The sequence below is a fragment of the Girardinichthys multiradiatus genome, chromosome 5, assembly GCF_021462225.1.
Source record: "Girardinichthys multiradiatus isolate DD_20200921_A chromosome 5, DD_fGirMul_XY1, whole genome shotgun sequence".
NCBI classification, from domain to species: domain Eukaryota; kingdom Metazoa; phylum Chordata; class Actinopteri; order Cyprinodontiformes; family Goodeidae; genus Girardinichthys; species Girardinichthys multiradiatus.
Genome location: NC_061798.1, coordinates 8,690,060 through 8,713,729, shown reverse-complemented (window position 1 = coordinate 8,713,729; position 23,670 = coordinate 8,690,060). Strand labels below are relative to the sequence as shown.

Genomic DNA, 23,670 nt, shown 5'->3' with positions numbered 1-23,670 from the left:
CTGAAGCTTCTCATGTATCTGTGGCTTTTACAGAAAGAGAGAAGCACGGCGGCTTTTTCTTACAATGAAAGTCAATCTCCAGTTCTACTACATCCCTGTCTGCCCTCCCCAGCCACCACTCTCACCAGCCACGGTAAGCCAGCCTCCCTGGTTTAACTTAAAGCCAGTTACATAATGAGACTAAGCAATTACGCAAGGATCATGAAACATAGGGGAGCGTTGGGCAAGTCCTAACGGTGGGTTAACTCTAACATAGACGTTTTATGTAGCTGTCTTATTGTCTAAACATTAGCACAGGTTTAACAAAAATATTGAAATACTAACTAAACCTGAAATGAACCACTTTCAGCTAATCTGTAAAGCAGGTTGCTGAGACATACTTTGAGTGTTTGTTTGTAGCAAACAGGATCATGTGGAAGTGACGAAGTGGTACACTGCTCTATAATGTCTCGTTCAGAGAAAACGAAAAGTGTTAGGTTGTGGCCCGCTCCCTCGTACTACTTCTGTTGTTTTCTGGTTTAAGTTCTGTTTTCTTAAAGCTTTTCTGTAGTTTCACGTGAGACATTAGTTTCTAACTTCGTCGTTCTCATATGGAACATTTCAAACTGCTAACAAAGAGAACATCTGGTGATTTATATCATCCTTCTTTGCTGTTTGAGGGATTTTGAGTTTCATGTCCTTTTATTTGTAGGTAAATCTCAGTCAGTCCATGGGGGATTCCTGCACTCTTGGTTCCTACTTGAGCAACGTGGATCCATGGTACAACAGCAATATCAGCAGCTTGGGATGCATGATCCATAAACTGGCTAAACTGGTATGACATGATAAAACTTATATTGAAAAATGATTGTGATTGATTGATTGATTTACAGAGGGCACTCTTAGGTTGACCTTGTAGCATGTGTAATGCATATGTTTAAAATGTCGTCGTATTACCCCATCTTCACTCCGTCAGCATTACAGCTGTGCTTTTCTCGAGCTCAAACGCAGGAAGTTGCTTCGCATCATTTCTGCGAGGAAAATGAATGTGCTGATTTAACCAAAACCACAACTAAAGAAAGCTGAACTGTAAGCACTGCCCCAACTGTCTATTCCAACAAAAAACAGAATAATCACCAGATGGAGTAAAAAACATGCAAATGAGATGATACAAGTCAGTAGGCAGAGAAACACCCCTGTAAGCTCTTAGTGAGGAATCATGGAAAAGGCAAACACGCTCTGGTCTAGATGTGATGTGATTTGTAACCAAGGCGCCTCTGTTATGTCTTTTAGGGAAATATCATGCTCAGTAAAAGTGAGGATTAAACTAAAACAGTGCATCCTTTAGCTACTCAGACCCTTGTTGCTCAAATAAGAACCTTTCCTTTTATTTATTTTATTCTTTTATTTTTTATTATTGCTTTCTATTTTGAATTTTGCAACAAGTTTTTTCTTGAGGTAACAAGAACAAGAACTAAGTTCTTTCTGGCTAAGATCTTTAAACTCAAGTGAACTCAGGCACAGAACTCTTGGGAAGTCGACATAGGTCAGTCCTACTCTGGCATTTATATATATAATAGTTGTTAGAGACCGCACAAGAAAAACATTTCTGCCCAGATGATATGTTGGGAACAAGCTGCAAGAACAAATTGACATAATTGTGTCCTGCCAGCTCTAGGAAAGAAAACAATTTTCTCACCTTTAGTGGGTGGCAGTCTCCACTACTTCCATCACTTTCCATTTTCTTTTGCTTTTTTTTAGCTCATACTGTATATTTTCCACCTCCTCAGGCTAAGGTTTTCCAACAGATCTATTGTTTTATCGTCTCGATGGAAGGATCCTATCCGCTAACACATCCTCTTGGATTCAGACAAGTTGCCGTTAAGTCGATCAAAAACAAAAACACAGCAGTCTCTCACTCCCAATTGTACATACTGTGGTTCTACTTGCTGTAACTCTAAGCTGCTATGAATATTAGAAGTAAAATGAGTCAGGCAGTTATGTCATGCGGGTCAGCTCTAAGCAGCCTCTCCCATGTGTCCTCATTCAGTGGGTTGATTGACTGCCTTCTTGGTAGTTGGTTAATTTGTCTCGATTTTTGTTTCTTTCAGCAAGAAATGAATCCAGAGAGACCCAAAGACCCATTCATCTCTGATGTCATTGCATACTATGTCCGCAGCGGCCAACAGCCTATCTACTTCACCATCTATTTTGTAAAGGTAGTGATGTTTATCTTTTTTATGTTTAGATTTAGTTCTATCAAAAGGCACTTTCTGGCAAAAAAAAAAAATCTTTGCTAATTTTAATAAAGTTTCCTTTTCTATTAGATTACATTCAACAGCATGACAAAGGATCCAGTGGAAGATGTGTTCCTGACTCACCTGGAAATAGAGTTCCCAGAATTCAAACAGATTTCAGCTTCAGTTAAAGGTGACTTGACAACATATGGGTGTTTTCTGTTGCTTTTCCACAGAATTGACACAGTATCTCTGCCAGTTTAAACCATTTTGAGTGCCTGTTTGTTAATCACTTTATCTTAATCCAGTCAGTCAGTCAGTCAGTCAGTCATTTTCTACCGCTTATTCCATAGTGGGTTGCGGGGGAGCTGGTGCCTATCTCCAGCAGTCTATGGGCAAGAGGCAGGGTACACCCTGGACAGGTCGCCAGTCCATCGCAGGGCAACACACAAACAACCATGCACACACTCATTCACACACCTAAGGGCAATTTAGAGTGACCAATTAACCTAACAGTCATGTCTTTGGACTGTGGGAGGAAGCCGGAGTACCCGGTGAGAACCCACGCATGCACGGGGAGAACATGCACACTCCATGCAGAAAGACCCCTGGTCAGGAATTGAACCCAGGACCTTCTTGCTGCAAGGCAACAGTGCTACCAACTGCGCCACTGTGCAGCCACCGTGCACTTTATCTTAATCCATATATATCAAAAGCCAAAAACATTAAGTAAACCAGACTCCATCTGTGCCATATTCTCTTGGTTGTTGGTTTTGGCATACCACAAGCCCTGATCCATTGATGTAACATTATTGCTTGTCTCAAACAGATAAACAGAAGAAGAGCTGCGGGGAAATATGTGGAGCTGTTATCTCTATGAATTACAAGAAGGTGAGCTGCATTTTTTTAAATTTCCTCATAAGATTCCTGTCAGGGGAACTTTGGTGTTGCCAAACGCCTTATCAAATACCACAAAGTGCTGGTAAATTTCCATCGGTAATGACCTCTGTGTCCTGGATTTTGCTTCCATGCATGGGCTCTGATGATTACTTGTTTGTCTACTATATTCCCTCCCATGGCGTCCAGGTGACATTAAGTGGCCGAGATGTTGACGTAGGAATTTCAGTCAGAACATCTGGAGCTCAGATTAATGCCGTTCCCTCCAGCGAAGCAGAAGGTTCAATATTAGCTTCCCTTGTACTTCATGTTCAGTCACAAATACCAACATTTCTTTTTGGATTTGTCTCAATGTTGTGGATAATCCCTTACCTTTCTTTTGGTAGATCTGAACTGTTTGACTCTAATGCTGAATGAAGCTCCAACAAAGACAAAAAGCCTGGGTGGGGTGAGTCAAGACAGAACCCCTGAACTGATGAGCACTATATTATTAACTTAAATACGTTGCCCTGCAAAAGCATTGGTGCTCCTTGAATCTACACACCTGTTGTCACATTACAACTAAATATATCATTTTACTTTATTGGGATTTTATGGATTTATGAGTTTTATGTGTGGTAGACCAAAACCAGTAGTGTATTGTGAAGTGGAGTGGAAATGATACATGGTTTTCAATGTTTTGTACAAAATGTTGATCTGAAAATTCAGGTGTGCATTTTGATGTAACCTTTCTTACTCTGATACCCCTAAATAAATCTGTTGCAGCTAAGTGCCTTTAATTAGAAAGACTTAATTATAAAAAAAAAACAGTCAATCTTTCTCGGTATGAACACAGCTGTTCTATGAAGGTGGTTTGTTAGAGAACATTACTGAACCAACGGCATCATAAAGACCAAGGAACACAGCAGACAGGTCAGGGAGAAAGATGAGGGGACGTTTAAAGCGTTATACAACAATACACCCAAGAAACATGATGGTGGTAGCATCATGATGGTGGGTTGCATTTCTTCAGCAGGAAAAGGGAAATTGGTCAGAGTTTAATGAAAGACAATCGTGGAAGAAAACAGTTAGTGGCTGGAACATGCTTGAGACCGGACCAGAAGTTCACCAGCCAAAGCTACAATAGAGTATTTGCATATTTACATGTTAGAATGACCTAGTCAAAGTCCAAAACTAAACCCCGTCGAAGCCTTAAAATTTATGTCTTAATGAGTTTCAGTATTTTTGCAAAGAAAAATCTAAGCAAGCATTTCAGTATGTAGATTTGCATAGCTTGTGAAGACATACTCCAAATGACTGAGCTGTAACAGCAGTGAAAGGTGTAGAAACAAGGCATTCACTCAGAGGGCTGAATACAAATACATGCAACACTTTTTACATTTGTATTTGTCAAAACTTTGAAAACCATTTATCATTTTTCTTCCATTTCACAGTTGTGCACTGCTTTGAGTTTGTCTATCACCTAAAGTCCCAACGAAACACATAGAAGCATGTTGTTGTAACCAGACAAGTTTAAGGGGTACGATACTTTTACAATGTGCTGTACATAAACGTTTTAAAGCACCTAATATGTGTTTTGTTTTTTTGTTGTTGCTGACAGGAATCTAAGATTCGGACTAGCAACATTAAGATTCGCACGTTAGAGAGGCGGTCTTTTACTCTCACGCTTGACAGAGACAGTCGGAGGACTTACAAACATGTGCAGAGGTAACAGCTTCAACTGTTGTTTTGTTTTTTGTTTTTTTACTCAGAGGTGATGGTGGTTTTAAATGTGTAAATGAGATTTTGGTGCCAATTAAAACCTTTTGCACGCTTGTATTAAATTTGGAACTGACCTTCTGTTTTGAACATTTTCATCGTAGCATCGAGGTCTCTCCCTGTCTGGATCCTGGCTACTGCGTGCAGAAAACCATGAGGTCCAAGTTTTGCTTGGATGCAGATAAAGATGCTGGCCTGAGCAAATACATGAGTAAAGCTCTTCCTCTACCAATCAACACATTTGCTGGCATTATCAACTGATGTGTCAAAGTCACCCAACACTTCATCAAGGAGTAAGGAGATTTTTCCTCACTTAGTTTGTGAGCGAGAATGATGGTCGTCTGATGATTCGAGCTTCAAAGAACAAAAAATAATCACCTTTCAGACCTAATGAGCTGCTCCTGGACTCAAAGTGTTCTGCATCTGTCACTGGGCTCTTACTGACATTGATTGAGAAAGACATTTTTTTTTATCCAGAATAAAATAAGCAACACATACAGTACTATGATCAAATTCAAAGTGACTGCCTCATCAAGTGTACTGATTTTAGTGTTAGAAAGTCTTATCACGCTGCAGGACCGGATTGATCAGCATTGTTCTCTTTGTAAATAACCTGCTTTGTATACTTTAATGACGACAGATATTCATTATTTAAGTGCCTAATAGCAAAGAAAAATGTTGCCTGGAGAAACAATCAGAGACAATGAATTAACCAAGTATACATTGATCAGCCACAATAAAACCACTTATGTTTCGAAGTTAGAAGTGTAGCCATCATGTATTGTGCTTGTTCTATCAAGTGACACCGAGTCTGATCACTTTTTCAGGGCACTTGGTACCAGAGAGGAACACCAGCGTTAGCAATTTAGACTCAAGTTGGACTTCAGTCACAACAACATAGACTTTAGACTTTACTTGGGGTCCGTTCACACAGCAGGTCTTGATGCTCAATTCTGATTTTTTTTTGCTGAAGTCCGATTTCTTTTGTTGCTTGGGGGTTCGCACTATCATCGTCCGTCTTCAGAATTCAGTCTGAGCGGTTCACAACCCCAAAGTGACCTGCGTGCGCAGAAGGAGAATGTAGACGTCACACAGCAGCACACTGTTTACAGAAGCAAAATTGGGTGTCTGTCTGTGTATTATTTTTCAAGTTGTTGAGCAGTGGAAGCAGGCAATATTATGACCACATCATAACAGGATGATGAAGGTTAAGCCAGAAGAGAGAACTATTAACGATGGCCTTTAGTGGAGCAGTGACTGCTATATCTGTAGAGAAGTCTGTGTGGATGTGTACTCGCTGTCAGGACAACAATGTAAATATCTGATGAACTGCGACATGACCGTTCTGACTGCGGATGCTTTTGAAAACCATTGAATATCTGATTTAGTAACACATATGGAAGTGGCACAATTTTTTTGGAGGTAAAAAAATCAAAATCAGGCTATTTGGGCCGCCATGAAAAAGTTGGATATGGGTCGCATGTGGGCAAAGAAAACATCGCATTTGCCTGCAGTTGGATCGTAGCCTTGGACTCATGTTTGAAAGACTGCAGACTTTACTTAGGCTCGTGTTCTGGGACTTGAGTCTCATTAACAATCTTTGTCTCATGTAATTGGCATTTAGTAAGTAGGGAAGAGTGGATCATCGGAGTACATGATTAGTGTTTGCACCTCTGAGCTACGGTTGTATATTAAAACGGTTGTCAGTGGTAACATTACACAATATGTACGGCTTCTCTGTGATGTTTATTAACAGTAATTCCCAGTAAAAGCAGTTAAGAGCAGCTTCTGGGTTTATCGTTTTTTTTTTTTTTTTTTTTGCCTCCATCGGGCAGAATTTACAGTAAGATGCGTTCAGCAGCTCAAACAGAGTCCTGTTAAAGGGTGCGTTTGAATTATTCACCAGGGACTGTCACAGACCATGAGCTAGTAATGGTTCATAACAACTTGTTCATGGTTGTTGTAGCCTTGCAATAATGATCACTATCAAACTGAGCTCTGTATTAACTGACTGTAGGTCCTTTCATAAGATAAACTTACCTTACTTCTGATATCTTATTTTCTCATTGTTAAAATACCTTCATTACAAAGACTTTTCCCTTCCTTCTAAAATAAAAGCACTTCCCGCTTGATCAATCCAGACATGAACTGGTTTAATCTTATGTCTAATAGATTTATATTAATATTAAATGCATATTTATATGTTCAGTGAGGTACACATAGATTATTATTGTTTTAAATAATTCTCTGAATTGCATGTAATCAAAAAGATGAAGTTTTTAGATGTTCATATGTTCACTTAGGCCCAATGATTTGAATTCAGAACCTATGTTTTAAAGCATAATGTGGTGTAAGGGCCTGCATCAGATGAGACAATGCTAATGTCAATCATTAGAGGCTTGGTACTTTACTTGGACTTGGAATGAAGAATTGAGACTCAACTTGGCCTTAGGGAATAATGACCTGTGAACTTCTCTATTTGGCACTTTGACCCGTTTCTTGATATTCTCCTAAACCTTGACATATCCTACTTGGAGAGTCGCTTTCATGGCCTCATGAAGGTCCACAAAAATACCAGCGTTACATTGTGATCAGATTTTATTAGCCGTCAGTGGTTTCATTTTGTGGCTGATCAGTGTTTTTACTTCAGTCGGTAATTGGGACGTTTTAGTTATACATCTGTAGGGAATCAGCTTCATGAAGTTATCACATACTGTAGAAGGTTTTAAGAGCTTATCTTCATGCCTACCCTGTGCCTATATACACACTACCTTTAAATTGCCGTCTTGACACACGCAGACACTCATGTACATACACACACACACACACACACACAGATACAAGAATGCACTCTCACCTGACCTGCCCCCTGCTGGACCAGTACTCTTACTGCTCTTATCTTACCTGATGCTCAGGATCTTTACTGCTACCATTCAGGCATCCATACCTTTCTCATCTGTTACATAATAAGCTCTTATCAAGGTGAAAATGACTGACATTAGCCTGTGCTGTAACTGTAGACATTTTTCAGAACGACCTCACATAACATGGTGTAAAATACATATTTAAAGCATAATAGCAGACTTGTAATTACTGAGAAATATCTTATTGATGCATAATTACCATTAGATATTACTCTTCTTACAGAGAGGGATGATCATGATCTGACACAATTACTGGTTCTGTTGTTTTTCATGCTAAAGTGAAACAAGGTTGTGTTGAAGGGTTATTAGTCGTTAATATGTTACCAGCAGTAGTTACCTGTCTTCTATCTACATTTATTAAAATACAGATAAGCTGGGATGTTGAAGCTGAAGTTAACAGCTTGTCCAAGGGGGGCTAAGACCCAAATGGACTACTTCCATCTCAAAACAATCCCAATCTCACAAATGTCACAGCAGTTTATGTGATCTCTCATCACGTTTATATTGGGCAGTAATTTACGCAGAAGCTGGACATTATTTATACAGGAAATGGAGGTAGTATGTGCTGCACCCTCATCAATGACCTTCCTGTGTGAAGCATATTGAGAACAAGACATGGTTTTTGAATAGGGTCTACCTGATTGAGGTTAAATAATTGCTTTATTTACTCTGCTTTTAAATGAAGCTGTTACTCTTTAAACGCTTAAAACTTTTTGGTCTCAAACAAGGAAGGTCATTTTTTGTGCGCCTCCTCTTGCCACCATTTTCCGTCTAAATAATTAACTGCTTGTCTGTAAATAATGGCCCAATAACGGGTTAAATGTTTATTGAGATGTTCACATAAATTGATATGGCATTTTGGAGACCAGAGTTTATTTAGACGGTAGAAGTCCGCTTTGTGTCCCTCTTAGCATACTGGATTTAGACTCTAAGATTTATATATTGCAGGTGCTATATTAACTGCTTATGTATTTTTACAGAATCTCACTTTAAAAATGCTCAACTATCCCTTTTAGTTTCTGTTTTATGTGTCTAATTTTACAGGATATAATGGAGTATAATTTGCACCCTTATAAGTGTGATATGTGTCTTTGAAGGTCTCAGAAACTGGAAGGGGCAAGCTGAATGAATAAGAGTCATTAATCATTAAAGTACATGGATATGTGTGTCTGCTGGCCTAGCAGGGGGAAAATCATGAGTTTGAAATTCATGATTTATTTTGCACAATAATTTCTCCTTATGTTATAAATGAAGGATGTATTCAGACTTTTGGAATGTTATTTTCTAAATAAATGATTTGGTTTTGTAGAAAAGCTTCTGTTTTATGTGTTTATTTACTGGGAATGGGCGCAAACAGTTGGATGCTGTAATTATAACCAGAGGTCACCAGATGGTGCTGTGTGTTCGAAACACATGGACACATCCTCACCATCTCCTGCCAGAGCTGATGGGGACCTCTGGAACATCTTGCCGTCTTCGTCTCGGTGCATTGATGACTGACGGCTGATGACTCAGAAATACATCAACAATCCGCCTGCAGGAGCCTCCCCTGTAGTTGTCTCTGCTGCTACCCTACCTCCACAACTGGAGAGCAGCTGCAGCACCGATGGAGAAGAAGCAAGGATCTGCTCATCAGTATGGATCACTGGAGCATACCGCGTGGAGCAGAGACGGCAAAAAAACAGGTTCTTTTAAACAACGCTCTTATTGTTCTGTCTGTCTACCGACTGGGTTAAATCTGACCTTTGTGTATATGATGTCACCTTTTATTTTACCGTAGACTCTCACAAGGCATTACTGTAGAAGGCAGTTCAACAAAACATTGCTACAAGTGAATTTGAGTCCAGTGTAATTGTATATATGAGCCAAATCAGAGTTTGAAGCATTGTTGTTTCATATTTTCCTGGTTTGTTTCAGAAGGTTTAGTACTTTTGAGGCTTTTTCCCTTTTTAATTGGTCATACAATGGGTCTGTTATTCTAACAGCTACACAGGCTGCAGCTCTGGAAATGTCAAGAATCTGCAGGTGTCTCTGGAGTGTCGATCACCTGCCTGTTTGTCCTTGGTGGTCCAGCCATTCAGTTTCTAAGTGATGACTCACACTTTCCGTCGGAAGTTAAACCGGCTTGTCTCATCGTGTTTATTGCTAAAAATGTTTCTTTACACAAAGTATTTTACAGGTTGAAGTTTTGTTCTTTTTTTTCTCCAGGGCTTTAGAGAACATTGGTGAACAAACAAGCATCATGAAGACAAAGGAACACACTTAGATCATCTGGTCAGACTACAACTAAACTTTTTTTTGACCTACATGCACAATGTCTAGGCAAACTAACACTGCACTTTACTCTGAACACATTCTTGTGGTGACACATGATGGTGGCAGCATGATCCTGTGGGTATGTTTTTCTTCAATGGTGACAGGGACATTTTAGTTTGTATGTTTCCGAGGGTCTGGACCAAAATACACGTCATACATGTCAGATTTCTATTTACAAAAATTATGGAAAAAATCTACAATTTTTCTTCCAATTCAGGAATATACATTACTTTGTGTCGGTCTGTAACATAACGCCTCCCTTTATTTAATGAAACAAAATCTAAAAGTTTTGAAGGGATATAAATACTTTTGTGCTTATTGTCCTCCTCCCCCAATCAGGTACAGTCTTCTCAAGATCATCTGCCACAGGAAGCTCAGAACAAAGTACAGCAGTGGAGTTTGGGAAGTGATTTCAAGTTGAGCTCACCAGTTTAACTGATATTTGCAGGAGGTTGGACCAGGAATGGAGTTATATGGTTGCATTACGGAGAAAAATAACAAGAAATGGGTAACTGAGAGTGAGTGAGGAAAAGAGTAAGCCTGGGTAAAGCAAGGAGTATTTCAGAAAGGTCTGGTGATGACTCATAACTGCTCAGTGATGGTATAACCTGTTCTTCAGAGCTTCTGAGGTACAACATGTTATCTCCAGCTGCATATATCAGTATGTAAAATATGTGTGGCACCAGGCTTCCTTTCGTGAGAGCTTATCTGGGCTTTCTGATAAACTAACATTTTTGTCACCTCTACAGTGAGATCAATTTGCAGTCCAACAACACAAACACAATGTGGCTCTTTTTGTTTTTCCATCAGGCTTGTTGTGGTTGTGTAAAATTGTATCTTCACGCTTTAAGATGTCTGTATGATTGTTTTAACGTTTAGAGCCATATGGTGTTTTTAATAAAAAGTGCTATAAATTTTACCAAGGTTTAACTCAGTTTAGCCAAGTCATCATTTACATCAAAACATATAGATCCAGTTCAGGATTACAATAACTTGGCATTGACTTGGCAGGTTTCTCAGGGTAGAAGAATAGCCTACAGTGTTTCTCTGCATTTGTGTGTTACACTCCAGCTGTAATTGACAAAAATTAAGTCGCTGTTGCAGCAGGAATATGCCAGTTTAAAGCAATACTTATCATGAAGTGTGGTTAATACATTCCGAAAAGATTCTGCTGCTAGCCTTGAATTATAACAGATCTAATTTGAATGAGTATTGCACACTGCTGTCTTTTTACTATAAAGCAGTGAAGAAGTACCCTTGCTGCACTTTGAACGTCAGTTCTACCTTGCTCAAGGCTGAATGTAGCTTGAAAAGAGATGACCTTCCAACGCTGAGCTGAATAGTGAGGTGTGTAAAGGGTGGGTTTTAAGGGCTCAGGAGAGTCAGAAAGTGAAGTGGTATTGGTGTCTACTTGTGTATGTCCCTCTCTGCAGCCAGCTAACCTTAGATACTCGATGAATCAATTCACAAACAGGAAGAGATGATTTCCTGACATTTTTGCGTCTGGGCTGTTGTCACGAGCCTGTGAGCATTTATTATGAACTGCTTTATAAAAAAAAAAGGTAGATGTTGATGCTTAAACATGTAACATTTAAAGTGAGAAAACAAAAAGATATAAATAAATGTTATAAATGACCCATCAAAACCATTGGTTTAAAATACATTTATTTTTTTGTATTCACATTGAATGTAAAACAGTCTAAAATCTTGTCTGTCTATATACATTTTATGACTTAGGTTATTGAACATAGCCAACATTAGCTAACTGCTTAGCAGATGAAAGTCTGAAGTTAACTTAAAGGGATAGTTTGGTGTTTTTGAAGTGAAGGTTCTGTGAGCTTATAATCAGTAATAGTTCCCTTACTGGTAGCATGTAGATGTCACGACATAATGAGCGGGGTTGTGAATGAACGCTGTTCATGATTGGAGATCACGTTTTTCGAGAACTTTGAAGTTCAACACCAGAACTGAGAGAGGCTAACATCTGCAAATTTCAGCTTTCAGTGACATGTTTGTCTCACCAGCTGACTGCGTTTGTTGCTAGGCAACATGAAGATTTTTGTGTTGATTCCGAAAGGGTCGGGCATCCAGGCGTAATACTTTTGTTTCTCAGTAAAAAAAAATCATCTCATATGTCTGCTTCAAACCTGCTTATGCACGGTGACTTCTATGGTGTGAAATGATGGGTGTCAACTTGTATTGTTGCTACCTACTGTAAATAGATGCGATTGGATTGCCTTTTTCTTCCTTGGCATTATTTGCCCAGATGAAGGCCTGCAACTCACTGCAAACGGGTCCTGACCCATAAGTGGGACACAGATCTGTTTTGAGAAAGTTTAGATAAGACTGTCTAAGCTGCTTTATGCTCCTTGTGCATGCTTGTAATTGTGTGATTGTGCTCCACACATATACTGTGTTTTGCTGAAAGTATTTGCTTATCTTGCATTCTCACACAGATGAATTTGAGTATCTACCCATTCTAAATCCACATGCTTTAATGTGAGGTCGTCCCATCCTTTGTAGCTATACCAGCTTTAGCTTTTCTGTGAAGACTTTCCACAAGGTTTAGAAGCCTGTCTATGGCATACCAAATAATGCATACCAAAGATGTTCGATCAGGTTGAGGTCAGGCCAGTCAACTCCTTCCACTCATTTGTGTTTTTATCAACCTTGCCCTCATGTTGGAACAGAAATCCCCAAACTGTTCTCACAAAGTTGGAAGCATAAAACCCTAACACCACTCTAAGTATCTATGAAGTCCCTGCAAAAATTTTACTTCAATCTACTTAAGTCAGAGAACAGTTACTGATGACAACTTCACTGAGCCGCACTTCAAAATTCCAAACTATCCCTTGAGGTGTTATTGTTTATTTAGTCATCAATAAGTCTCAAACATAAAAGCAACGACTATAATTGCTTCTGTCTCGTTTCAGTCAGTATATATTAATGCAGAACAGCAATCAGTGTAAAAAATGGGCATCCATACAAATTATTGTAATTCATAGCTATTAACAGAAAGCCTTTGAAGCCGAACTCCTGTGCAGGCACTGACAGTGTGCAGCTTTATTGCCCTGGCTTTTTCCAATTAAACAGTTTTTGTGTGCGGTCATGTGTGTACATGTGTACTTTGTGTTGTGTGTGTGTGTGAGGAACAGCTATGTGAGCCATGCCAGCCACTGACGAACTGGGATTTGGCTGTGACGCTCTGCTCTGCTCTACAGCGAGCAGCAATTTCCCAGCTCCACCTGCTGCAGCTGTTTAACATGCACATTTATAGTGGCTTATTGTTATGCGCTGCCAGAGTTGTTTATATTTGAAAACTGTATTACACACAGCCGGCCTCCCTGTTGGTGAGCGGTAATTGGAAGAATTGTAAACTCCTCTGATAAAAACAGCAATCCTAATACTTTATGAGACATTATGTTAGGTTTTTTCCAGCACTGAGCAAGACTTACCTTTTCTTTCTCCCTGTCAGAGGATGACGTGGTGTCCATGGCAGACTCCACCATCACTGTGGATGACATCGAGGGGGAGCTCTTCAAGATTGAGAGGATCAGGGACATCCTTGTCAGGAGGGAGTCAGAGCTCAGATACATGTAAGTGAAGCTGCACTACAAAACGTTTTTGTTTTTTCCCATTTATTTTATCTCAGAAAGTGTCAAACCCCAAAATTTTTACTCGTGTACCACATCTGACAATTTTTAATTTCTTGGTTTACAACTGAAGGGATGTTGTCCTAATCATCAATGTAAGGAGTGTCAACAAAAATGGCAGAAACATGTAGTATAATCCACCTTGTCAATTAAAATAACTTAAAATAATTGATTAAGTGCATGAAATAAATCTTCAGTATTGTGAAAGAATGTGATGCTTTCTCTGACACTGATTTTTCTGAGGACAACAGATCTCAGAGTGAGGTCAGTATGAGGGATGAAAGACAGAGGAAGAATCTCTTCTGTCACTCTATAAAACTACCAGAAATAAAAGCAGGCCTCAAACTCAATCAGTTTGAGTGTTCCCATTCAGTTTCCAACGTCTTATAATACTTAAGTTGCCACTCAAATCCCCAGAAACTATTTCTTGTTATTTCCTGAGCATTGCTCTTTAATATTTATGTTTATAATCTCTGTTATGTCTTCCTTTGTGACCCTGAATAGCATCAACAGGCATAGAAAACCACTGAAATGATAGTAGCTGACGAGTGGGATAAACATAATTAAATATGGTTTCTGCAAGGTTCTAAAAGGTCATAAGTGTCAGATTTAATAATATCTCTTTAAGAAATTGAAGTCATAAATGCACCCACATCTTCTACACTTTGTCTCAAATTACATTTCATTAGATCCTGATATTTTTTGGTTTCTGTTTGAGAAAGGCACTGATGGCATTAAGTTGTTCTTTGCTATTGCTGTAACAAAACTATAAGGCCCTTGATGCAGAAAATCAAACAGCCCTGTATGAAGGAACTTTTTTGGGGGGGAAATGTCATTCAAAAGCCATTTTATGACCTTTTATTTACACAAGAAGTGGGGGTTGGTGACGCTGCGGGACCAGTGATCAGTTCAATTCGATTCAAAAATACTTTATTTATGCCAAAGGGAAATTAAATGTTGTTATAGCTCATATTATGCAGGTTTCTTCAAAGAATCGTTGTAGATGCTGATGGATGTGGGCAGGAAGGATCTCCTGTAGCGCTCCGTCTTACAGCAGATCTAAAGAAGCCTCTGACTGAAGACACTCTGTTGTTGTAGGACAGTCTCATGAAGAGGATGCTCAGGGTTCTCCATAATGTTCTTCATTTTATGAATAATCCTTCTTTCCACAATGATCTCCAGAGGTTCCAGAGGAGTCCCCAGAACAGAGCCAGCCTTTTTTATCAGCTTGCTGAGCTTTTTTAAGTCCTTGGCTCTGATGCTGCTTCCCCAGCAGATGATGACAGAAGAGATCACACTTTCCACAACAGTGCCTGACAGATCGTCCTGTGTATAACTGAGAAACGAACATATAAAGCATTTTCTGTCTCATAGAAAAGTAAAATGTGGTTTAAGGCTTTACAGCTGCTTAAGTTATCACTATTTTATTGATCACGCTCTTCTTTTAGATATTTAACTGACTTGAATGCCTGACTTGAAGTGCTGTACATGTTCTATTCTCAGTATGAGAAACTTAAATGAAAAAAACATTTGTAATGAATGACCTAAGAAAAACTATAAACACAATGACTGATTTAAAATTCTTACCCTAAAAATATTGTGCTTAAAAAGGTCAATACTTCTGTCTGGGATTGTATCAGAACCCCATTATTTATTTTGTCTTCTTCTCTTTTATTTTCACTCAAGCTGTCCTCTTTAAAAAATGTCAGTATTTCCACCTTTGCTTCCACTGAGCATGCTAGTGCATGGATATTTATTCATATGCTCCTGTGGTAGATAGGCAGCGGCACCATTCAGAGGAGAAGGAATGTGAGGAATGATGTAAAGACTTCAGGAAAGTGGGGATAAGTGGGGGTGAGTGTTGAATGCCCGACAGTGATGAATGTATATAATTGTGGGCAAGCGTATGCAGGGTCTTCCTCCTCACCTCAGTGTCACTAATCATCCACAGATACCACGAAAGCACAGCAAAAACAATAATGATCCAGGCTCATGTGGTGTGACAGCCATTTGCTTCAGACATATCTCGGAGGTTTCTGGTCCGACTTTCATTTTACTTACATGGATTTCTGCCCTATTCTCTTTCCTTTTAGGAGTTCCTCACATGTTCTAAACAGGGTTGAACAGAAAAATTGTCTGTTACATGAAAGAAACCCCCAATAAAAACTTATTTTAGAGGTTTTTTTCTGGAATCCTTTCAGTTCCCACAGATTTTCATCCCAGGTTCCAACTCACTTCATCTGAATCAGTCAGGGCTGCTCTACATCCATTAATAAATTTGACTTTTTCTATGTTTTTCTCATGGTTCTAGCAGCTTCAAAGACCTGGTTTGCAGTGCCAATCATACCTATTTATTGCTGCCATTTTGACACGGCTGTCTGACATTTTCACGCTGATGTCAGTAAGACTCCATCTCCTTCCTGCTTTGCATGAAAGCTCTTAACTGCATGAGACTGTGGAAGGTTTTCTTTTCAGCCCAATCACCGAGTGAGCTAATTACCAACCCTGGATGAGGTGATTGCCAGTGTTGATTCTCTGTTTGTACTGTGTGTATTTCTTCTGTGCTACCCTGTCTGAGCAGGATGGATGACATTCAGCTGTGCAAAGAGATCACTCGGCTGAAGAGGGAGCTGCACAAACTAGTGTCTATACCAGGTAGGAGACTTTCACATGTCTATGGTGGTCAAAGAAAGGAATACAAAGCCATTGTTTAGCTGTGTATAGCTCATTAATTACATCTTCATATTTTGAATTTGTTTTTGCTTAATTCAAACACAAATGTAACACCACATCTGGTGGTCAATGCAGTGAGTGTGTGCAGCAGTGTGTTTTGGAAATGAGCAGAGGCATTTACTTTGCTTCAAAAATGACCTGAAAAATTACTCATTTAACTTGGTCTAAACGTCAATAATGATCCAGATGCAAACTCAGCATCACTGTTAAGCTGTGGCAAAGCATCCTATGATAACTGGACCCTTTCAACCCAACTGCCCTCCTTTCCCATTCTATAAAAGTACTATACTGTACCTTGCAAACTTCCATGTTTTTTTACTGGGACCAACCAACTCAAAGTAGAGGAAAATTGTAAATGACTAGTAAATTGGTAAATGTTTTTTTTTTACAAACAAATTAACAAAATGGTAATAAATAAAATCCAGTGAAAACAATTACACATTGAGGGTATCTAATGGCCTACATGCAAAATCCTTTGTGTTGTAGAACACTAACGGGGCACATCACCCCTAGCATGTCAACCCCACCGTGAAACATGGTGGTGGCTACATCATACTGTGGGGACACTTTGTATAAACAGAAACAGCAGCACAGATTTGATCTAAAGACGGACTGAGTTAAATACAGGGTAGTCCCGGAAGAAAACCTGTTAGAAGCAGCAAAATACTTAAGTAATCTCTTATAATGAGAGTATTCTCACAGAGAAACTTAGGACCTGATCTTTAGAAGAGGCGCTAAATTGCTTGGACAAAATAAAAAAAATGCACGTTCATCAAGTAGCCTGTGGCATGCGATTTTCAAAGATTGTGCGTGCAGTGGATAACAGGTACAAAAGGGGTGCAGACCGCCCTATTTAAATGAGGAAATTGCGTGTGCTACTAGCTGGCTGCTACCGCCCACAGCGGAACAAGAGGAAAAACAAACAAAAGCTGTGATGCTTAAAACATGCAGTGGTTGTTGAGCTGCATCATTATAAATGACCTAGTTGCTGACTTTTTTTTTCTTTTATTGCTTTCTGCTCCAGCTTTTCTGGACTGTTACAGTTTGTTAACCTTTGTTGTCGCTATTCACAGCAGCAGGTATGTCATCGCTGCCTCTCCCCAAATGGGATTGTTTCTCCTGTTTATTTGCACAGGGCACTTCTGAGTGCGTACTTGCTTTTGTTTGTGATTGGCTCCTACATAGAATTATCTATTCTCATCTATTTTTATTATTTTTATTTTTGACAACCAAAATCTGTTGACAACTGGACAGAAGACTATGAGGGGCCGTTAGGGACATCTGAATTTGCTCTCACACACACTACTGAAACGCTACATGCTGTATAGTTCCATTGTCTTTAAAAATGTTCAGATTTCTACTGGATATTGATTGTAGGGACGTATCCTGCATGAGCAAAATGTTATAAAAGGTGTAGAAGACTAAACATTTACATGTATTCTACGTTTGTGCTCCAGATAAGGACAAGTCCAATGAAGATCGACAGAAGGAAGAAGAGCTGCTGCACCAGATTCACAAACTGGTGGAAACCAGAGATTTCTTAGTGGATGATGTTGAGTTTGAACGTCTCAGGTGCGTTTCAAACTCTATAATGCATTATGTTGCTGTTTGATCTAACATGTTGGGAATTAATAAGTAAAATGCAATAAAACACTTCTTCTCCTATATTAATCTAAAGATGGGGTGCAGAGCACACATAATACCTCTGACATATAGTTATCTAAAGCAAAAAAGCTTCAAAAACATTTCATTCCCAGGAGAAAATCACTTGTTCATTAACACTGGAAAGCCAAAGTTTGGTCAATCCTTTCCCAGTTCAGTAGCATACAGCTGAAACCAAATATTTACACGTTATGCATGAGTGCACACAATGTGTTTTTTCGTGTCTGGACGATTCCGTTTCAGGTCAGTTAGAATTACTAAATTAATTCTACTTACAAGAATAATGAGAGAGAAGCTTTTGAGAATATTTATTTCGTTGTTCAAAGTCAGACATTTACATACGATGTGATCATTATCTCTTTAAACAATTTAGAAAAGAGAAGATGATGTCATGGGTTTGTACATTTCTCGTTTAATTCACATCTGAGTTGAATGGAGGCACACCTGTGGATGTATTCGAAGGTAACACCAGAAAACACTCAACTTCCTTATGTGACATCATGGAAAAATCTAATGAAATCAACCAAGATATTAGGAAGAGAATTGTGGACCTCCACAGCACCATGCTGTGTGTGTGTTTTGCAGTGGCAGGCACTGGTACTGGTTCACTCATTTATAAAAAAGGCAGTCAAATATCCAGCTAGAAATATGCCAGGACCTTGTTGATGGCTGCAAACAGCATGTGTTTGAGGCATAACTTGCTTAGGGACATTTGTTTAAGTATCAATGGGGATGTGTGTTTGAGTCTGGACATTTCTGACCTTGTGTGGGTTAGATGAAATGGACAAAAAAACTAAACTTGTGCATTTTACTAGTTTTAAAAGGTCAATGATGTTATTTGTTTTATAATCAATCCAACCTGAAAAAGCAACAATTACATGACCCCCATACTGATGATGAGTGTAGACACAGGTTTTACTAGGTCTGTATTTACCCACCTCGCATGTATATTCATGGATTTTCTTTCTTAGTTATTTTTTTTAAATTTGTTTTCAGGGAAAAAGAAGAAGATAAAGAAATGGCAGAATTTTTGAAGTCCAGCTTGCCAAGAAATATGAAGAAAGCAGGTATTTAAGCATTAAAATTGGAAACAAAATAAGAAGTTTTAAAAAACTTTAACAGCTGGTCCCAAACCAGATTACGGATCCTACATTGGCTTGCAGATTACAGTCCTATTCTGTTTATCTTCAATTCTAGACCATTTCCCTGCAGGAGGGGAAAAAGACACATGGTATATGCAAAACACAGGATTTCTTTTATTTATTAAAAGAAGGCCCCCCTCCCAACCTGGAGGAGGGGGAGTTCAAGTGATGGAGGGGTGTTTGCTCAGCAACAGAGTCAAATACATTGTCGTAAACTCTTATGATGTAAACATCAATGTTGGAGCCACGGAAGAATGTGACATGGGGGGAGTGTGTTAATCAAACAGATCAATGTCGTTCTGTGGCAGGAACCGCAGAGCTCCTTAAGTGCTTCCTTCTTTGTTCAGCGTGTCTTGCAACAATACATTAAAATGCAATAGGAAGGAAATAAATCATTTTCCAATGTTCCACAAATGCAAGGTTTTGCAACAGATAATGAAGATGTGATAGATATTTCTCTGTGGGGTGTTTTTAAAGTACTAACCAGTACATTTACTGGCTGGATTGTGGGCTTGAGGTGCATACGTCAGGGAAGGCTGAACTTGGCCAAAAAAATGTCCCCCTGCAACAGAAAACTGCTGGGACAAAATAAGACAAAATAATATATGGTATTTAGTTAGCAAGAATGAGACAAGATTTTAGCAATACTTTATTTTTGAAAATGGGGATTCTTAGTTTCCCTACAGTAAAGGTTTCATACATTTTACAATAATTTAATCCAGGTTTGATTGGTCCACAATGATTGAAATCCTCAACCTGTGCCTAATAATTTTAATATCAGAAAAAGATAACATGAGTAAATACAACATGCAGCTTACAAATGGTGGTTTTATGTATTTAGGGAAACATTGCTAGCTAAACCAACACTGTCCGATGTGAAAAAGTAATTGTCCTTTTATTAACTCTTAAATTAACTGGTATTAACCAATGTTTGTCTCAATTTCACAAGCCACACTCAGGCCTGATTACTGCTAGACCTGTACAATCAAGAGATCACCTCAATAGGACCTGTTTGACACATGAATTAACTAAATAATTTAAAAAAAAGAACCCAACAAGCTGCGATCTAAAGAAATTCAAGGTCAGTGTGGTAAGGGTGGGATCCAGCGTAGAATCCAGAACAGCATCTAATTTCTATAGCACTTTTCTAGTAATACTTACCACTGAAATGACTTTACACTAGAGCCACATTCACCCAGTTGCAGTCACAAACAGGCACATATTAGTACACTGATACACAGATTGGTAGGAAATTCGGGGTTAAGTGCCTTTACCGGGGGAGCATGTGGCAGGAAGGAAGGAGGAACTCTGATTGTATGACAATCACTCATTTCATTGAGCCACAGTCAACCCTGATCAAGGACACAACAGCACTTTTATCAAAAAAAAAAAACAACCTTAGATGACTTGTAAAAACTTAAACAGAAAAAGAAGCTTGTACCTACAGTCAGGCATAGTGGCGATAGTGTAATGCTACTTGATTGAACCATGAACTCTGCTCTCTAGGGAGAAATCCTGCAGGGGAATGTCATGAATGTAAGGTCAAGCACATTTGGAATATCAAGCAGAGGAGATATTCAAACCACACCAGCAAGTTCACCCTGAATGGCTAAAAAAAACTGAAAATAAAAATCTTACAGTGAAGCTAAATGAAAACAATTTTGCAAAGAGTTGCAAGTCAAAGTTCCTCCACAGTGTTGTATAGGAGTTATTATTAGCTTTAAAGGGGCCATTCCCTACATTTTGAGAATGTCTTTGCCTCTTTCACCTTCAAATCCGGGGTTTTTTAAATAGCTTACAGGTACTTCGCCAGACACAGTTCAGTTCATTAAAGGAATCCTATTAATTTAGTGTTTTTATATCATAAGATCTACTCTACCAGCCAAATGTTTGGACTCACCTTCTCATTCAATGGTGTCTTTATTTGTATTCCTACCTCTGGGAACTCCTTCAAGGCTGCTGGGAAACCATTTCAGGTGACCGCCTCATGAAGCACATGGAGAGAATGCAGAGAGTGTGCAAAGCAATAATAAAAGCAAAAGGTGGCTATTTTGAAGAATCTAAAATATAAAAGAGGTTTTGAGTTATTTCACAATTTTTTGTTTGCTACATAATTCGATATACTTTTGTGTAGTTGTGATGTCTTCACTATGTATCTACAATGTAGGGAGCTATACATTTAAAGAAAAGCCATTGAATGACAAAGGTGTGTCCAAACTTTTGACTCGTAGTGTAGTTAGACCCAGAGTATGTGACTACGTTTTATTTCATTGTTAACCTTTGACTTGTTTTGCACTTTAGGTGCATCATCAAGAAGAGTACCAGCCAGGGCTCAACAGACTTCATCGCCTTTCACCAAGACAGGTCTCACCCTCCTAAAGGAGTGTTGTGGTTTTACGTGCTCCATCATGTAGACAAGAGCCGAAAACAAAGACTCCCAGAGCAAGGTGACCATTCCAAGGGAGATGAATAACCAAGTTCACCTATTTAGTCTGAGAAAGAGATGCAAAGAGACATTGATGGAGTTCTGCACATCAGTGGAAAATATTGTGTTGCAAAAATGATTTGGTGTGAATCAGAATATTCATTTTGTTTTGCCCCTGCTTTGTTTCTGCTTCTCATCCCAGCCAACCCTGCTGTTACTACTTTCTTTTACACCCAACACTAAAGGCTCCGAACAGCCGAGCACAACTCATGCCAGCATATTGTTAATGCACATTATTAGATTCAAGTGTCACGACGTACCCACAGGTTGTATATTTAAAGTGTACGTGCATCTCCGATAATTGTCATCTCCTTTTCAAAAAGTTAAAATTTTTCAGTGAACAGGCCAGTCTAGAAACGGCTAGAACTTTATAATTAGTGGTAGGGGGATAATACTAAGAAAACGAATCGACCAGTCTGTCAGCATAAAGCTGTGTGCGATTTGGCTCCAGACAAATATGGGCATTTATAAAAGAGGATCCACTTTTCCTTTAACAGAGGTTCCACCCTTTTTAATTAGCTTTAAAATGCAGATATTTACATAAACATAACCTTTTTTCCTGTTTTAGATCTTTTAAGATTATCAAAATGATTTATTTTTACTAAATGCCAGAATAGTGACAGACAGAAAAGTTTTTGAGTTTTCTTACTTTGTTGTGAAAAACGTTGAAACTTTATGACTTGGAGTCATAAAAGTCGAACAGATGGAATTTAGGCTCACTCCTCCTGACACATAAGCTGTTCCTGAGTCAGGTTTGTAGGCCTCTCACTCACACCTTTATAGCTCTCTGCACAAATTAGTTTTGTAACTAACATCAGGGCTTTTTGTCTGCCACTACAACTCCAAGATGCATTGTTGTCATTAGGGCAGTTTGTAACTGATTGGAAGATATGCTTCGGGTCATTGAACATTTGGAAGTCCCATTTGTGATTTAAGTTTCCTGCTAACGTCCCAGCTGAGGTCTTCAGGTGTTGCTTAGGAAACACTAAATCTTCTTTCCACGTGATGACATCCACAGTATTTTGTGAAGAGCACATGTCCCTTCTACAGCAAATTATCCCTACAAAATGCTGCTGCCACCCCCGTACTTCACAGTATGGTGTTCTCAGGTTTGCAAGCCTACCCTGTATTCCTTCCATTTTTAACGACGGTCATTGTGTTCGAACAATTGGTTTCTCTGTCCCTGAGTGCATTGGCAAACTCTAATCTGACATTTTATGTTGCTGTTGGAGTAATGGCTTCTTTCTCATTGTGTGGCTTGTCAGTCCATGTTGGTGCAGGACTCGTTACGCTGTGAATAATGTAACATTATCTTGAAGCACATGGGCGGATGCTTCAGCCAGCATTTTCAGAAGATTTTTTGTTGATACATTTTGCATCACAAACACCTTCATCCCTCGGACACAGAACCCGTTTCCTTGCTATGATAATTGCTATGATAAAGCTATTTGAACAGATGAACATGGCTCCTTCAGGCATAAAGAAACTGTACCCAAAAATGAACCAGACTTATGGAGGTCCACAATTCCCTTCTTGATATGAGCAGAGGAGATATCACAAAGCCATGACATCATCATGCAAACATCATACAAAGTGATCTTAGTATATATTAAAGTCTGACTTTTAAAAAAGTAACAAGAATTGCTAAAAAGAAAAAAATCAAATATGTATATCTATATATAAAAAGCCTTGTGGTGTAATGTTTCACGCACAACTTGGCATGTACAAAAATTAACGTTGTGTTAAAGTGTGCTGTAATCCACGTAAACCTTTCACCTGCTATGAAAATGTGCAACAGCCCTGCAAACATTTTAAATCGACAATAATAAACTACAAGGTACTAAAACTCACCCAAATTCACTGAAAATTGTCTCCATACAGTGT

The 23,670-nt window shown here is 38.9% G+C and overlaps 2 protein-coding genes across 3 annotated transcripts in view; both read left to right on the top strand.

The window, feature by feature from the left end:
* Positions 1-9,108, top strand: part of LOC124868942 (phosphoinositide 3-kinase regulatory subunit 6) — a 32,378-nt gene extending 23,270 nt beyond the window's left edge. For both annotated transcript variants that reach the window (XM_047366602.1, XM_047366601.1), the window contains exons 13-21: positions 34-133; positions 692-814; positions 2,091-2,198; positions 2,307-2,409; positions 3,046-3,107; positions 3,303-3,393; positions 3,500-3,561; positions 4,714-4,820; positions 4,976-9,108. In XM_047366602.1, the coding sequence (XP_047222558.1) occupies positions 34-133; positions 692-814; positions 2,091-2,198; positions 2,307-2,409; positions 3,046-3,107; positions 3,303-3,393; positions 3,500-3,561; positions 4,714-4,820; positions 4,976-5,132 (913 nt within the window). In that variant the 3' untranslated portion in view covers positions 5,133-9,108. The remainder of the gene's footprint in view (positions 1-33; positions 134-691; positions 815-2,090; positions 2,199-2,306; positions 2,410-3,045; positions 3,108-3,302; positions 3,394-3,499; positions 3,562-4,713; positions 4,821-4,975) is intronic.
* A 127-nt stretch (positions 9,109-9,235) lies between these two features.
* Positions 9,236-23,462, top strand: LOC124868757 (bMERB domain-containing protein 1-like). The gene is made up of 6 exons (XM_047366318.1): positions 9,236-9,480; positions 13,587-13,707; positions 16,346-16,419; positions 17,955-18,069; positions 19,156-19,226; positions 21,603-23,462. Exons 1-6 carry the CDS (start codon positions 9,402-9,404, stop codon positions 21,713-21,715), a joined length of 573 nt encoding a protein of 190 aa, XP_047222274.1. The 5' UTR covers positions 9,236-9,401; the 3' UTR covers positions 21,716-23,462.
* Positions 23,463-23,670: the final 208 nt, after the last annotated feature.